This window comes from Leptinotarsa decemlineata, unplaced genomic scaffold, assembly GCF_025532065.1.
Source record: "Leptinotarsa decemlineata unplaced genomic scaffold, Ldec_3_MD MMD2_tig00026307_RagTag_RagTag, whole genome shotgun sequence".
NCBI lineage: Eukaryota > Metazoa > Arthropoda > Insecta > Coleoptera > Chrysomelidae > Leptinotarsa > Leptinotarsa decemlineata.
The window spans coordinates 8,468,853-8,487,404 of NW_027412681.1; the positions used below are offsets into that span (position 1 = coordinate 8,468,853).

General features: G+C 32.3%; 2 protein-coding genes across 3 annotated transcripts in view; both read left to right on the forward strand.

Moving 5' to 3' along the window:
* Positions 1-893: 893 nt before the first annotated feature.
* On the forward strand, positions 894-10,507 carry LOC111503683 (casein kinase I gish). 2 transcript variants are annotated; one of them, XM_023158046.2, is made up of 4 exons: positions 894-1,077; positions 1,132-1,210; positions 1,288-1,364; positions 1,743-10,507. In XM_023158046.2, the coding sequence occupies exon 4, from the start codon at positions 1,987-1,989 to the stop codon at positions 3,289-3,291; it is 1,305 nt and encodes a 434-aa protein (XP_023013814.2). In that variant the 5' UTR covers positions 894-1,077; positions 1,132-1,210; positions 1,288-1,364; positions 1,743-1,986; the 3' UTR covers positions 3,292-10,507. The 2 variants fall into 2 exon arrangements, with proteins under 2 accessions (XP_023013814.2, XP_023013813.2); XM_023158045.2 differs by having other exon boundaries at positions 1,303-1,364.
* Positions 10,508-17,229: 6,722 nt separating this feature from the next.
* The window catches only part of RanBPM (Ran-binding protein M), a 56,168-nt gene continuing 54,845 nt past the window's right edge, over positions 17,230-18,552 (forward strand). The window contains exon 1 of the mRNA XM_074181377.1: positions 17,230-17,509. Within this exon, the coding sequence (XP_074037478.1) occupies positions 17,317-17,509 (193 nt within the window). The 5' untranslated portion in view covers positions 17,230-17,316. The remainder of the gene's footprint in view (positions 17,510-18,552) is intronic.

An 18,552-nucleotide genomic window follows, 5' to 3' on the forward strand; every position in this document is an offset into this window, starting at 1 on the left:
TAGCGAGGAGAACCTACTACCCCACTCCATCCACCCCCGCTTTCCGAGCGGTCCTCAACTTACTGATGGGCACTTCAGCAAGATTGACAACTGACCTCTTTTGGTCGAAAGTCAGCCTACTACCCCACTCCATCCACCCCCGCTCTCCGAGCGGTCCTCAACTTACTGATGGGCACTTTAGCAAGATTGACATCTGACCTCTTTTGGTCGAGAGTCAGCCTTTAGGTGCTATTCTTTTGCGATCGGTAAAAATGTTCTGTCGTGACTATTCCTAACTGAATTTTTGGATGGGGGCCCCCAAAAACTAACCAGCAGCTATTATTGTTGTTAGCGTCGAGCGTTCCTCAGTGAATCTGAGGATATTTGAATCGCGGTCGAGTTGTTCTGCCGTGAACTTGCTGAAGGAAAGAAGCTATATTCTCCAGGTATTCCCAGACATTTAAATAGATGTTTAAACTGTAATCATGACCTCTCGCCCTCCAGCGCCCTGGGACGGCCTCGTCGATGGTGGTAATCTCCCTCTTTCTCATATTGTTCTTTGCCTTTGATTCCATAGGTTCATTTGACCATTTTATAAACGTATTCTAAAATCCATGAATATTATTCTTAGCTGAATAAGACATGAATTATATAGTCATACGGACAGAGATGCAGCCAAAAATTATAAATAACGTATCATATTTCAACGAGATATTTCCACCAACCTTCAATCAAAAATGCATCTAGCTTTTTGCCTATCATGATAGTTTTGTAACAATATGTGGGCGAAATAACAAGCATATTGCCACTAATCATGTAACACATGAAAACTCACCTTTAAAAAACACTCTGATGTCAGTTGTCGCTGTCATTAGCAGCTGCAGGTCAATGTGCTGGATCAGCTGAATTTTGAACGCTCCTTTCTAAACAAGTTTGATCCTGACGTTTCTGTTTCTGTCTTGAAAAAATGTCATTATTTCTAGGTTATACGGATAAGGTGGTGTCATAGATTTTAGTGTTACAAAACAAAGCTTGCAATATGAAAATATTTTAAACTGCTGTGCTTTTTGTGTTAGTTTAGGAGAATTTTAGTGCTAGGTAATTTAATTTCAATAAAGAACGATGCCGATTTTTACCCCTGATTTTCTCCAGGTTCCGAAAATAATAGATGGATGTCAATTTTTATCTTAGGAACTAGGATTACTGAGACCTTAAACTGAACAATTTTTAGGTGAGTGCTACTTATGCCTTATACCTTCGAAATTCGGTAAATAATTTTTTGAGTTCTGTTGATTTTTTCTATTTAAGAATTCTTTGTTTTAGGTACATAAGTGTTGACTGCGCTTTGCTTGGGCACCTTCTTTTATTTAGAGAATGTAAATAAGGTATGTATAGGAAACTTGAAATAGTCATAATGTACTTTTCACCAACAAAGAAATATTAAGTGAAAGGGAGAATAACATTTTCATGATAAAGGCCACTAACTTCAATCCAGTAATTATAAGTAAATTCTCAACTTGAAATACTATGCATGAAATCATTCAAAACATTTGTATGCCTCCCATGAACTTCAGCCTTGCGTATGTGTGGTTTTGTTTTTGAGCCCATTTTCTATCAGCCTATCTTAATTGATATCTATTCAATTATGTTATCTCTCTTATCACTTACATTGTATTATGATACTCAAGTTATCATGAGAATTCAATAATGATCCTTCAATGTTTCACAATCACTGTAAAATGAAGTTTATCTTTTCTTTTCAGATAAACCAACCAAGTATCTTTCCTAACAAGAATATTTTTTGGAGTTTTCATCTTTTTTCCAAATGTTAACCTCTTCTCAAACTATTATAGTTTACCAAAATTTTCATTGTTGAAATAACTGTGATAATACAAAATGTGATGTAAATGTTATTTTATGGCAAAAAAACTGCTCCTCGAACATTTTCCCAAGTACTTTGTTGCATAGAACACACATAGTAGTACTTCTCGCTTGAAGAATATCACGATGGACAAAGCAGACCAGAAACAAAAAAATTCAAAACGCCACGGCGCAACTGATAGTCACAACACCCGGCACAGTGTAAATTCTAGTTCTGGGGTTTTAATGGTAGGCCCAAACTTTCGCGTAGGTAAGAAAATTGGCTGTGGTAATTTCGGTGAACTCCGGCTAGGAAAAAACTTGTACAATAACGAACATGTCGCCATAAAAATGGAGCCCATGAAGTCCAAAGCACCCCAGTTGCATTTGGAGTATAGATTCTACAAACTGCTGGGCAGTCACGAAGGGGTACCAGATGTATATTATTTCGGGCCTTGTGGAAAGTATAACGCATTAGTCATGGAGTTATTGGGGCCGAGCCTGGAAGACTTATTTGACATTTGTGATCGAAAATTCTCGCTCAAGACTGTCCTGATGATCGCAATACAACTATTACACCGCATAGAATATGTTCATTCTAGGCACCTTATTTACAGAGACGTTAAGCCCGAGAACTTTCTTATTGGACGTAGCAGCACTAAAAGAGAGAAAATTATCCATATTATTGACTTTGGGCTAGCCAAGGAATATATCGAACTTGAAACTAATAAGCATATTCCTTATAGAGAACACAAATCATTGACTGGCACTGCTCGGTATATGTCAATAAACACACACTTAGGCAAAGAACAATCCAGAAGAGATGATCTCGAGGCACTTGGCCACATGTTCATGTACTTTCTCAGAGGTTCCTTGCCCTGGCAAGGGCTGAAAGCAGACACCTTGAAGGAGCGCTACCAAAAAATCGGGGATACAAAACGGGCTACTCCCATAGACACTCTTTGCGAAGGCCACCCTGAGGAGATGACGACATACTTGAGATATGTCAGAAGACTGGACTTTTTCGAAACTCCCGACTATGAATATTTGAGAAACCTTTTCATTTCTTTGTTCAACAAGAAAAATTACACTGACGACGGAGAGTTTGACTGGTCGGGTAAGACGATGACTACTCCTGTAGGATCTCTTCAAACGAATGCTCACGAGGTGATCGTCTCGCCGAACAGGGATCGACATGCAATAGCCAAGAACAAAACAAATGTCTGGCCCGAGGCTTCGAAGCAAAGCACTTTGGGCAATCTGACCCCGGCCGATCGGCACGGGTCCGTCCAAGTAGTTAGCTCAACCAACGGAGAACTGAATACGGACGATCCCACCGCCGGACACAGCAATACTCCCATCACACAACCGCACGAAGTGGAAATGGTGGACGAGACCAAGTGCTGTGGCTTCTTCAAGAGAAAGAAGAAGAAAAACATCCGTTCAAAATGACTGCAGTACAGCGAGACAGATCAGCAGCTGGTACTACTGCCGTGCGGTCGTAGCAGTGCTGCCACATTCAAGTGACTAGTGTGACGACCAATGTCGAACTAATCTTTTAGCTTTAGTTTAGCCCTTATTAAAAGTAAGTTTAAGTCGTACCATATCTGTGAGTGTCTAAATGAGCCTTACTCGTTTTGCAGAGTTCTGATGATCAACTTGAGGGGTATACTTTGTGCAACTCTGTTTGATATTTGCGCTTAGTCTTGCATCAGTTTCGATTGGATGACTCTCAACATAAAGGGCTTTTTTTTTGTAAATTCTGTAAAGTGATGAAATCAGTTGATACTTGATGAAAGTGTTTAATAGACTTGATTGTGAGAATTTTGTTAAACTGTTTACAAAAGTGCAATATGTTTCACTATATTTATTCATTCATATCATACTTTGGTATACTGGATATATGTGTTTTATCATAGTAAAGCAAAAACAAAATAAAACTACAGAACTTTACAAGAAAAATGATAATACTTTTTTTGTCCAAAATTATCATCTCATTTACAAAGTGGTCTACAATTATGAAAAGTGATAAATACATTCACAATAAAAAATACAGATGTAAATATGTAAAATAAAGGTTCATCACAGAAAATTGAACAGAAATAACATCGGGCACTATAAGTAATGTTTGACATTCTTTCCGAAATGGTCAATTTATGGATACATTAATCCTGTTACTTGATGGAAATTAATAACACTATCCATGATAATAATATATAATTTCCATATTAATAAATTCAATCAAGACACATTTCACTACACGGTAGCTTCATCAGTTGAACTGGTGTCCAACTGATGGTGATTGGAAAGTGATAGATAACTAAGTCATATTGAGCTTTATTTTTATGTACTAGATTTATAAGATAAAAAAACTAATGGGGCAGAATTTATGGAATACTTTTGATCATACTTAGAAAATTTATCAATGGCATGGTAATCAAAAAAAGCTTTGTTGCTACCAAGAACCTGCTAGAGGTCAAGAGACAGTATCGTGTAAAAAATCATCATGACTACATTTGCAAGTTTATATTCTTCACCTTTGTATGAAAAACTTCCTTGACTCGATTTTTCTAATAACGACAATTTGTTGTAACAGTTTATTGCATCTAAAATGATCCGTTCTATGCGAGATTACCATGGTGCTTGTCTCTAAGGTAATTATTCAAATTTTTGTTGAATATATTGATATTTTCATGTGTAAAAAGTGACACATTTCGAAATATATATGGAAGGTGAAGTCAAGAATCTCAACCTTGAGAAAATTGGTCTGCAATCATCTCAAAAATCCATGCGAAATATCAACCTCATTAGTCTGTTCTGAGCAAAAAATAACATGGGAACCCCCTAGCACAAACCTATATTGCGATTTTCAAGCAGATGTGGGTGTAAACCATAGAGAAGTAGATATTTTCAATTGTTTCATTGAGCTTCATGCAGACTTTTTGAATGGAACAACTCCAGTTTAGATTTTCGTTCAAGGACGTTCTTTGGATGAGCATTCATTGTGCATATATTTCACTAACGCTTCTTCAGGCGAATTGAACTCATCTGAAGAAGTTAACTATAGAAAAACACATTTTGCAATTTTGTGAACTTTCTAGTTGAAATCTCACAACTAAGTGTATCAAATACGTTTTAAAATTTCATTGATGACCAGTTGATTATTTGAGATTGCAATAAACATTTGATTTTAATAAAGAATAAGAAAATAATGCTGCGAATCTTTAAAATCATAATAATTTTTATAGTATACCAGTAAATATTCTAAAGAATTTTCCAAATTAATTCAGATCAATTTATGAGAGGTATACAGTATATTAAAATAAAAGGAATAAAACAATCGAATATAACATATAATTTTACACTGTTTTTCTAACTTTATTCTAGTATCATTTACAGTTAGCCGTTTCAAAAAAAATTATAAAATGGTTATTTATTACATTCAAACATAACTGGCAAACTATATCAGAATGAATTGGTCCTACAGATAATTATTGTCAATCATAATAAATATAATTTATTATCTGAAGATTAAATTTTGTTGACAAAGTTTGTTGCTCAATTAATGGAATTGAGATAAAATTAACAGAGAACATTTACATGAAAAACTACCCTTGAACATGCAAAACAGATTCCAAGTTGAAATTAGTATTTTTCTGAAGAATATATTTTTTGTAAATTGAAATGAGTATATTTTTAGGAGGGATTAATTTTTGGGAAAGAAAGGTTATGACTTTTTATTTCTCCATCTTTATACAATAACGATTTATTTTACCAAGAAACGTACAATGTTTATGGAAGGGAGAAAAAAACAATTTGATTGAATATGATTATCAACAAACACATATATATCTATACAAACAATAAATAGTTTTTAAAATTAATTCGGAATTTTTGTTTATTAAATTTTTTAAAGCATTTGGTAGCTCATTGTAAAACTTGATACCTTTATAAAAATGATTTCATTTTCATTAATTTAAGATTGCCTGAATATCTTGTCGAATAGTTGTGTTGGTCACCATTGATTTTGTAGGTCAGATTTGAATGTTTGAGCTTATTTTCGACCAAGTGAATTATTCACAAAGATGTGTAGATCGTGCAAAGAAGTGACTTTCAGACACAAACTGGAAGATAAAGACCTCTTGAAACAACTACTTGTATATGAACATTGATTTATACAAAAAACACTTACCTATTCAGTACGTACTCCAAACATTCATTAGGAAATTGAATCTGATATCATTCACAGAATGATTCTTTCATATACTATATTGTGAAGCTATCAGATTCAATTTCATAACGAATGTTTGGGGTACAAACTGAATAGGAAAAAGTGTTTTTTGTATGTTCATATAAAAGTAACTGTTTCGTGTTTCTCTTTCTTGTAATTCAATGTTTATATGAAAGTAGTTATTTCAAGAGGGCTTTTTCTTTCAGTTTGTGTCTGAAAGATAGTACACATCTTTGTAAAGAGTTCATTCAAAAATAATTTGCTTTCTTCCTTCTTGGGAAGATTCACATATTTTTTGTATAAAAATGGACAAGTAGAAAGCCAAAACCGTTCATTTCCCATTTAATTTATTTTTGCACATAGTGTTGCAGATTGTACGAGTTGAAAACGTTCGGTAGGATTTGGTGAAAGCTTTCGGTGGTATTGAGTTTTGTAAACTTACAATACTGTATATAACAGTTTGAGAAACGAGTCAATTCAGCCAATTATTTAAATGGTTATATCACTTTCTTTTGAACTGTAAAAAATTGAAATTAGGAAAGAAATATAATAAAACCATACTACTTTTTCATCATTAAATAAAAAATGTGGAAACTGCATTTCTACAATTGAAACTCTTAATGAAGATGGAGAAAGTAGGAAGCCAAAAATCCTTTTCCCAAAAAAACTAATCTCTCCTAAAATAATTCATTTTCAGTTCATAATAAAACCAGGTTTTCATTCAGTTGTCGGTTTTATTTGAATTCGTTTTTATATATTTCTTGTTTTGATTCCTCAATGAATATTACTGGAGTTTTTTCCAACACCAAATCGTTATTTTTAACACCTCGACACATGTTTCGATCACCAAGTGATCATCTTCAAGTTTTATCTTCCTCTTGAAGATTATCACTTGGAGATCGAAACACGTGTCGAGGTGTTAAAAATAACGATTTGGTGTTAGGAAAAAACTCCAGTAATATTCATTACTACACCAAAGGTTCCAAATAGTACATCATAAGTTGATTCCTCAAGTCCATCATTCACTTCAATGAAACTTTGTAATATCAAAAGTAAAAACAAATTAATCTCCCAAAACAAAACAGATGGTATTCAGCACTTGGACGTGCAGTACAAGCTCTATAAAAAAAATAACAGTACAAAAGTAGGAAAAGGTTATTTAAGATAAAATGGTATCAAAGAAACAAGCATTGAAAATATTAAACATATATAATTTTGAGAAAGTAGCTTCCATCGCTCATTTAATAGTTTATTACAGGAGTTGTTTTTTTTTAGGATGCGCAGTCGAATAGATATCACAAATTATAACATATTTATTCTTCATTATGAATATCTGCCATGCTGTCATAGCAGTGATGCCACTCTTAAGCAATTCATATGACGACTAATGTCAAACTAATCTAGTTTATGTTTAGGCATTATTGAAAGTAGGATCAAGAAGAAGGGCTGTTGAATTCAACATATTTAGTGATTGATCAATTGAATATTCTGACAAATGCTTCCATATAGATCAGACATGGAATAAAACAATAATTAACAATGATAATGAATATTACACGGTAAAATGAAGAACCATAAGAACAGTTTGAAAAGTATATATAACTGTAGACTATAATTCGACTAACAATTTGTTATGGTATAAGATTCCTACAGAGCAAGTCTATGATTCTTGAATAGACAGAATATTTGGAATACCGAAAATGTCTTGACTGAAAATTGTAGTGAACAAATAAATTATGACATTACCAGTAATAATCTTGATTTCCCTGAAATACTTGAAATGGACATTTCAAATGTGTATGTAGTGTATATTCAGAAATTTATGGTGTTTATAAAGAAAATTAAGAGCTTTTTGTTGAAACTTACAACACCTCAGGGGTAATAAAACGAGAAAATAAACTGTTTAATAATAGTGATTGAAGAGGAACTTCATAAACATAGGTTTTGTTACAAAGCACCTGGCGATTTTCAAAATCTCAAATAGTATAACATTTTAGATAACTTCTACAGCTCGGGTTGTGTTTTTGGAAAACATATTATCTAATAGCCTTATTGTTGCTTTTGTACTGCTGCTTCACTTTGAAAATAAGCTTATTTATCATATAAATTCTAAATTATTCTGTTTAATCGATTGGAAACATTCATTTTTCTCTAAACAAAAAATACTACAATTTCCAAATAATTAAAATTCATCATCAAATTCTTTCATTCAAATCGTGCTGGTTTGTGATTTGGTCAGTTTTTGAATGTTGAAATGCTGATTTTAATTCGAATTTCATGAAGCCCTATCAAATATGATAAAGGCACTCACAAAATTAATTAATTTCTATTTTTATGAATACATTGTTATTTCAAATGTTGAGTTTATGTGTTTTAATAGGTTGTTCCATTGATTTTGTAGAAATTCATATTGAATATAGGATAAAGAAAATAACTATTGTGTAATTTCTACTGAGTTTATTATTAGTTACGACCGGTTTCGTTTTGTTAGACGATTCTCAAGCTACCGGACTGAGTCATGGCCAGTGGGAGAAATCGTATCTGCGAAAAGTTTGGGTCAGTGTATGACAAAGAAAGTATTAGGAAACTTTTGTTTGCAATTTTACGTATTACAGATTAAGTGGTAAACAATAAATGGATAGTAAAATGCCATTTGAGTTTATGTAGAGGCAAATTCGGGAGGGAGGGGCTTCTCACCGGCCATGACTGGTCGTAACAATTAATAAACTTGGTAGAAATTAGACAAAAGTTCTTTTCTATATCCTATGTTTTAATGGTATTAGGTATTTGGCCAAAACATTTCGAAACGTTGTTTTGATCAATTTAATTTTTTGAGACACTTGGTACATATGAAAATCTTATACAGTCAATTTGAAAATGTGCGTCGCAGATTGTAATAGGTGATTTTCAAAAGAACTTGACTGAGAATCATATTCTGCCCTGATGTTGTAAAGTCTGGTAACATCTTCATAATATTTTGAATGTAATATCTTAGTAATGTTTTGACTAGGCTTAATCGTATCAGCAAAATTTTAAATAGCCTTAAGGTTGAGAATAATCCTCGAAATGATATGCAAGCTCATTACTTTGGTCTGATATATTCTAATTCGATATTTTAGATAATAATTTGTACTGTCAACTCTCAAGGCGGTTGTGGAAATATATTCATATTATATATTTTAAACAATATTGTAAATATGTAGCAAACCCTACTGTTTATAATTTCATTAGTTGTGGTTTGTTGGCACCTAGATTGAACCATTCCTGTCAAAAGTTATTCGCCATTTCTGCTCGATGTATTTTAATCGAGCAGAGCTAACAACTTTTAGCGGGAGTAACAGTTCTGGAATGAAAATAGTGTGAACAAAACACACCTATTGATAGTTCATATTCATATAAATTCAGGAAAAATAATTCGAACAAAAAAAGAGACAGGAGTTGTCTTGACCAGTGATAAATATACTCGAGTCCTTGTTATTTCACTTATAGTAATTTTCAAATGAAATTTGTTCTCATGTGAACTCTTCTTTTGGAGTCAGACAAGTTTGTAGTCACAATTTCATAGTTTTCAGTCAGAATATCAAGATATCAGTGGAAACTCACGAGTTTAAATTGAAGAATGAGGCATGGTAACATTTTTGTGTAGGGACACCACTAATATCGATTTCTTATATCAACACAAAATTATTAACCAATTGTGGTTTGTTTTTCGACCAAAGTAACTAGTGGAATACTCAACAATTCATCTAGAAATTTTTCACGAGTCACATGTTGAAAAGTATACATCAAGGAGATCGTAGCGTTGCATAATCTTAATTTTTTTAAACTCGCACTCATTTTATCACTATCATTATTTATTCTTAATACCATGCAAGTAATGTGTTTCAAAGAGACATAATTAATTTTTTGATTAGTTTAGTGTTCCGATAGTCATTAACATTATTAGTAGCATTATTTAAAGTCAAACTCTTGTATTTGTGTTGCGAGTGAGGCCGAGATTTTTAGAGTGTATAATAGATTAAAAACAAGTTCAGCAGTGTAAAGTTTTCGATTTGTATATAATAACCTAGCGTACAGAGTAGACCCACCTTTTGGCAGTTTTAAAATGTTTTAATATTTTTTAATTTTACATTGTTACATAAGCTTTTTCTATTTATACTATACTTATTTATATGTTCGCCTGCATTTTATATAATTTTTAGTGGGGTGCGATTTGAACAATGATGAAATATTAGGATGTTTAGTGATAACATGAAACGCAAGCAGATCAATTCGACAATTTTTTTGGAATGTGCATTATCACAAAAAGTTACCAAAATAACGAACAGGTATTTTTCGGTGCCTAGCACCATATAATTTGTGAAACAAATTATACTTCAAAGAATCTACCTTGAATTTAACCCGTATTATGTGTTTGAAATAAACGATTGAAATTCAGTTGTCTCCAATGTTATTACTAGATATGCAAACTTTTGGGAGTTAGTCTCAGACTTGTTTGGTGCTACTTTTTCCCAGTGATGACATACCCAAAAGCACCAGTTTTTTATTCATACCAACTGAAGAAGACCTCACTATTGTGACATATGGCCTTTGGTTGAAATATCTTTTGTTGGCTATGAATGTATTCATCATGAATACGATCGAAAGTATTATCAGGAATTTCTGTTTTGAGGCATTTTGTACTTTTTCTGCATTGTACACGCTAAAAAAATTATAAGATATGGGACTCAAATATGGTGATATACAATAAGTTCTTAACGTATGTTGTCTTAATATTTCTGCAATATACGTGTGCTACCTATCTTATTTCAATTCACACCCTGTATAATTCATACCAGAATATCATTAATTGATAGTAATCTCCAACATGTTCTATGGCTTTGCGAGTTAACGCAGATCCATTTTCGATACCGGATCATTTTTTAAATCTAAGGTTGAACATTCAACCTTAGATTTAACCTAAGATATTACTTGTGTGTTTAATAATATTTGTACTTCAATCACTGTTTTGACAAACTATCTGAGGTTATTTGATCTTCCAAAATTTTGAAAAATAAAAAACGGAACGGACAATTTCATACACACGTAGAATGTATAAATTTCTAGTAGGTATGTTACTGCATAAAACAACTACATACACGTTATCTGTTGAATTATGTTATTTGTTAGGTAATTTATTAGAACACATATTAACCTCTGAGACAAAAATCGTCTTTGTCAATAGAAATCAAAAAATTAATTATATCTAGCAGCTACCTTACAAAATTCGCATTTTTATTCACAAATTGTTTCAACTGAGAGCAAATGATATGAAATATGACACAATGAAATATTTTAAAGAACGTGACATATGGTGGTGACAAAACATTGATGAACTTTATTAATGAATTAACTGGTTTAGTGATCCATTTTTTTTAAACAATGGTTTGTTGGGTAACAGGATCAATTTTTCTTAAAAAACAATTGTTTTCTTGCCAACGTTTCAAATTTAATTGAACTCTTCTTCAGGTCTCGAAAAAGAGTTTCTTCGTGTTGAAAATGTAACTGTTTTAAAATAATTAGACTTATTAGATAATAAAAATAAAAAATATTAAAACTATAAAATTTTTGAGACAACACCATACAAAAATATGAAATACATTAAGGAGTGACCACAGCAGTTCAACAGAAGAAATTATCACATTATGTCAAATTTAGTTTGACGTCCAGAAAACTCATGAACTTGGGACGACTAAACTGAACTAGAAGTTTGACCTTTCTACATCTGTATATTTTATTTATTTAGATCGTGGTAAAACTATGTAAAAATGATAAAAATTTCGACTTCTACAAAAATTACTCATTCAATATAAAAATATAAATATGACATATGGAATTCAAACACCAACTTGAAAATTACTTGGTAACATAAACTATAACTCTGATAGTGATTAGAAATGTTTCTTCTGATGATAATAATAACAATAAATTGATGGATGTAGCGGTTACTACGTGGTAGGAATAGTAGGAACTCATAATGAAGAGAATTGAATCTTTCTATGTTTTTACCACTTTTATTTGTAACTAACGTTACTGCAATTTCGTCCTATAAGGACATTTTCAAACTTATACATTAAACTTAAAGTTTAATGTATGTCCTTATAGGACGAAACTGCAGTAACGTTAGTTACAAATAAAAGTGCTAAAAAAATGTAGAAAGTTCCAATTCTCTTTTCTTCATTATAATAAAAACAATTAAAAATGAAATTGTCAAGAGTTTGGAAGGCCTTATGAGATTTTTGATAAATGAAGTTTTACTCAAACTTACCTCAAATACACTGGCTCATACCAAGGGTAAACTGGTTGAGGGTCGTCCCGTAACTTTTTTGTCTCTCCTGGTAGGTATGAATGTAGAATTTTTGTGGTTCAAATAGTATCACAAGAAGCACTGATTTTAGATCAAGGAAGCAAATCAAATATTTTTCATTGATCATAGCCACTTGGATGATTTAAAAAAAGTATGTGCTGCAGTATTTTCTCACCAAAATTGGATATTTGTATGTGACTGCTAAATGTGAGAAAGTATAAATCCACTGGGTGTTTCATTTGGAATTTCAGAGTTGGTTTGATTTTTCGTAGAATTGAAAATGCCAAAAAAATATTTTTGATCCAATAAGTCCAAATTGTGATACCATTTGAGCCACCAAAACTCCACGTGTATACCAGGAGAAACAAAAGTTATAGAGGCGAGTCTGAATTGGTTTATACCCTGTCTGTTTGAAATATACATCGTATATTTTAACAAAATTGAGTTGGTGTATTGACAAAATTCCAAATATAACAATCTAGGACCCAAATAAACTTTTTGTTATATATTTTGTTATGTTTCCACTTTGGTTTTTCTCTGAGTTATAAAAATATAAATATTGGGGCATAGTTTTATGAGTCATCTGTGAAAAATATTCCATCCGATAAAGTAAATCTTTGACAGAATATTTTTCTTGATTGTCAGAAAACACTTTTTTACAATTTTACAAAAAAATATTGGATTATTCAGAATTGAGGTCAAATCAATCAAATATTTACTTTTCTTAATTCTTTTAAAATATTTGTCATGTAAGCATTATCTTGCATCACATTCCTCTCATTGATGATCTGATACATCTTCAAAAACTCACACCCTTTTGTGGGTTGGGTGACTTTTTGCAAATATTTTGTGGAGGAACAAGACCTTCTACTTATGTTATTTCCCACCTTTATGAAGTAAGTAGTTGGCGCTTTATAAAAATATGTTTTGCATTCATCAACTACATAGGAACTTTTATTGCAAATTAATTCAATTTGGATAAAAAAACATTACTTCAACTTTATGATAATATGGTGTGTTGCCATATTTTCGAATTCTCCTAATACAAATGTTTTAAGATTGAGTAGGTATGTTTATCAGTGTAAAATTACTAAAAAAATGCTTGAGTGAATTTAAACTGCCTTAATATTCAGCAATTAAAGTTAATACCCTTTTTTAGATTTTTGAGATATTTCATGTGCTTTGTTCTAGATATTATTAATATTTTCTTGTTTTGGAGGTGTTTTATTTGGACTAATTTCAAAGTAATTGACCCCTAAAACTTTTCTGAAATAGAAATAACTTCGAAATTACCTACATTCAGTGGCGAACACATAGGATCATATGTCACAAAGTAGTGAATAGTAGCTTGCTTCAGGTATGTCTCCGGAATGTCCCAGTTATATGAATGAAATGAACAAATATTCCAAATGAAATTTTATATTTATGCTTATACAGAGAAAAATTATGGTTTAATTATCTAATAATATTGCATTACAGCACATTAACAGTATATTCTTCATTTTGTAACGATATTTGGAACCGTGACATAGCTTTGCGGATCTCTAATTTAAACAAACACTGGTTGACAGTTGACATTATTTCACCTTAATAGCAGTGGTCCACTCTGTTCATGTCATTATATTGATGGCAGAATATTTCGAAACACCAAATTCGTTATCAAAAATTAGCTTTCGAGCTTCATTCTTGTGTAAATAAAATTATTTATCATATTGAATGCAATTAATAGAAAGAACTTCTTGTTTTAAGTCACGCTTATTACTTTTGCATTGAATATGATACATTTACTTAAAACTATTGTGATTAGGCATCATTGCTTTCGGTGACCTTCAAATGGACAAGTGGGAATTCAAGATTTGAACGAATTTGTACCTTGCAATTCCTCTGTATGCCAACAAATGTTTGTGGCTAATATTATTAAAGATATAGAATGTTAGAATATTTTGTATTTTTGTAATCCTATTCACAAGCAGAGTTGGACAGAATTATGAATGAGTTCACTCCATTTTCAGTGAATTGAAAATTCACGTGATTTTTTTTAATGAATGATGAGTTGCCATCTCTTTATAGGTGAATTGTTAATTGTTTTTCGAAAATCAAATTCACAGTTTTTTTCAATTTAAAAAATTTATTTGCTCTTTTTTGTCGTGTTAAGGGCACTTGAGTAACCCTAAATATTTTAATGCAAAAACCATAATCAGAGCGTACTGTATATTAAAAAAGACACAACTAATTTCAAAATAATGTTGAAATGTGACCTTATTAATTTATATTTTTCCGCTCTGGTGTCTTCATCATACAAAATAGGACAAATGAGTTTTCAATCATATTTTAAAAAGGTTACAAAATTCGTTTGTTTAAGACCTGTACAATTCAATTTTGTCACTCTGTATAATGAGAGTCAGTATATCTGACTGACAATATATCTACCCTATGTAAAGTCGTTACTTTTTGATTGTTTCCGTTGTCAAATAGTGACGAAAAAACACTCGAATAGAACTTTGAATTTCTGCAATAAAAAAATATCGACCGGACAATGATTTAATGGAAGTTATGTACCTATATCACAGTAGAATAATACAACTTTTAATGTTCCTATATCTTCAGGCGATTTAAGGTTATGATTTCTGTGGGGAATCCCTAGTAACAAACAACAAAATATCAATGAAAAAACTTTAAACCAGAAAGAATTTGAAAGATACAACGTAAGTGGAAAAAATAGCGATTCTCATTGTGTCAATGTTTTATATTTTTCAAAAAATATTCCAAAAAAAGATTTATTTCATAAAATTTCGAAAAAAGTTATTAGAAAAACTTACAAAATGTAAGTTCCAGCTTATATAGATCAAAAACGGTCTCATTTTCTATAAATTGCATTTCTGCTATTGTTGCAAAATGAGACGTCATCGCATAGGTTTGACAATGCTTTGTTCAAGACACATTTTCTTTAAAATAGCTCTATATCAAATGGGTGTTTTTCTACAAAATTCAACTTTGCTACCTATTCTACTCGCAATGCCATCTGTTATGACGGTTAAGTAGTCCGGTCTGATACGCAAACTAAATAGGTGGCGCTGATGGTAAAAAAAAAATAGAACTAATGGAAGCACCTTGAAAATTATCAAAATGAGCTGTAAATCTACAATAGAAACTACGACAGTGGAGTTAGCTATATATTAGTTAAATTCAACTGCGATGAGGTTCAGACTCTTGAACATATTGAGAATGTCCCATAAGATTCTAAGGGCAGCCCTGAAGACTTTCTACCTGCAACTCCAAAGCATTGTCTAAGGAACTATAAACAATGTCCAAAGTCGATAGCTTATATTAAGGACTTAATTTTTGCAGCCATTTGAGTTTGTTTCATTTATGTCGATGATTGGTTGTGATTATGTGATTCCATACCAATATATCTAGAACCGTCATACGATAAACAAAATTCACAGTTCCAAATTTTCACGGAACATATCCAACTTCAATTGTCAAGAATGACATTTCCAGGTTAAATTTGAATATCCGTTTGGCACTAATAAAGATGCATAGAAAGCCTGGTGTTTAAATCAATTCGCTTTCGTTTTGTCAAAAACTCTCGAAGAGATAAAAGAAATCAACCCAACTGTGTACATATGTTGTTAGGTGGAACAAAAATAGTTTTCATATGTAAACATTGGTGTGCCCTTAGCGCCTCTATACATAGAATGACGAAATACGTTGGATCTCTTTATTTTATGAATAATCAAGAGTGCCGTAGATCGAGGTTTTCATTAAAATATTTTACATAGGGATGGGTTCGAGTATTCACACCGTGGTATTTCTATGCATCTTGGCACTAACCAACGGATTTATTATGCCTGATATATGAATTACAATACAAAGATATAATAAATGCTCGACTTTAGTTGCCTTCGAGAGATGTCACTTATCGGTGTACTTGTAAAGTCAATCCTTCTACCCTTTACCTTTCACTTATTACTTGAATCACTGCCCATAGCAGAGTCAACGAGAGGCTTTTCATCTTCATTGTAGTACTTAACCAACTTCATTTACTCAAAAATTTCATCATTGAGTCCGTTCAACAAAAAACCTACAAACTCTTCCGCATCTTGTTGTCTACCTTAGATTCAGTCCGTCCGCATGTTATTCAACATTTTATAAATCCAGGATGCCAGTGCTGGCGATAACTACTTGGTCATTTTTGGTAGTTTAATCCACTCTCTTATCTTTTGTCCTAATATGAAAAGGTAAGTGATCAAACTGCCTCATAAAAAGATACATTCCAACTATAACTGGGGTAGATTTCTTTCTCTCGTTCGAAGACATGTTTTTTCTCAGACTACTCTATAAGTTGTAGAGTGATGGACATGCGATTCAATGTTCTTATTGAAGTAGTTGATTCGCGAGAGCTTTCTCTTTCAATTTTTACCTGAAAGAAACTTTTGTGCATGTTCCATTCATCTTCTTTAGTAATTTGTTTATTTTGAATTTGATTGCTTTCGTCCTTCATTCGAAAGTTCATTCTCACTTGTTTTTGTTCAAAGATGAAGCATCTGAAAAAAAGCACTCCTTTTATAGTTCAGATTCAAGGCGAAATCGATTTTAACAAAAAAAAACTTTTGGAGTAATTTATTTCCTATTTTACCCAATTTCCTATTCCAAATAATGTTAGGAAGCCCTTGTTTGAAGTAAGTTTGTTCGTTGCTTAGAGACTAGGCACATTTCTAGCAACAAACTGAAGTTTGGAACGTACTACTAGTGAGAGTTGTCATGGTAATCACTTGTCTGACAGCTCCCAGTTTCAGCTGATTGTCATGCCTGTCATCATTAAAACATCCCAAGGACTTGCGCATTGGCTGTTAGCTTAGATGAACTGAGTGCGAGGGGGTAGGGAAAGGGTTTAGAAATGGCCGTCGTGAATAGTGGTCGGAGTGTGATGGATCTGCAATTTAATATTGACAATGGTCCAGTTGACCGTTTAACTAGACTTTATCCAGCTGTAAATGAAGACAAAACTCCTCTTCCCAGAACGTGGAGCCCCAAACACAAATTCAACTTTATTGGATTGTCCCAGAACAATTTGCGTGTGCACTATAAAGGTAAGGAGACCTTTCAAGGTTTGAGTTTAGTTTAAAATGGTCTGTCACGCAGTAATTTTCATGTTTTTACGTCATTCGCACTTTTGGAATGTGTTGTTTGCGATTCGAATTTATTCTGAGAAATGTCATCGACCGTATTCTTTTCAACGGGGTTCTCTGAAGCAAACAAAGAAATCAGCTGTTTATGTCACTGGGTGAAAACAAGAGAATCACTCCACGACTTTCGATTATGTTCTTTCGTCTTTCTCTTTGTCGGAGAGTTTCTTGGATTCGAGATACTACATATTTACTTTTGTATTTTATGTGATGAAGTAGGCTGCCTTCATGAGGAAATAAACAAAATACGTTTTTACGCATATGGAATAAAATATCCCATTTCACGTGTCATCCAAGTGGACTACATTATTTGTAAACAAAAAAGAAAAAATTAATTCGTTTTTGTAGGGGTTTCAGAGGGAGAACTATTCTTTTATATTTTTGAAAATCGTTCCAACATTGTGTTCATTACATTCCTTAATTATTCAAGGTTAATGTTACTGTTTATAAACTGCCTACACTATCTTTGACTGCCTTCATTTGCATTTGTTCATCGGATGAAAAAAAAAAAAATAAAAAATAGTTTCAACCTATAGTTCATGCTCTGAACAAACTTCATGCAATACAGTAATTTTGAATTTCATACTGATAAGGTTTTCTAATTTGGTTTTGTAAAATATGTCGTGATGAATATATTTATGGCAGTGGCTAGTAACACAAATGACGTTATTTCTAGTTAGGCATTCCGGCAGAAGTGAAATTTCAATTTTTTCATTGAAATGATCAATGAAGTTCTTTGGCGAATACTGTGGAAAGGTCGAAAATATCAAAAACCTATTTTTTCAGGAACTCGCATTAGGGAAATACATATCAAACTCCAAAAATAGAAACTTTTTAACGATCGCATGCTGTAGAAATGTATTCACTTGACGTATATTTTTGTACATACAAAATGGTAAAACACTCCATTCAGTCACATCCGATCCTCCGGTCCTAGTTGACAACTT

What these genes read in the sequence shown, in the direction of transcription:
- LOC111503683 (XM_023158046.2), top strand. Translation starts at nt 1,987, where the DNA reads ATGGACAAAGCAGACCAGAAACAAAAAAATTCAAAACGCCACGGCGCA.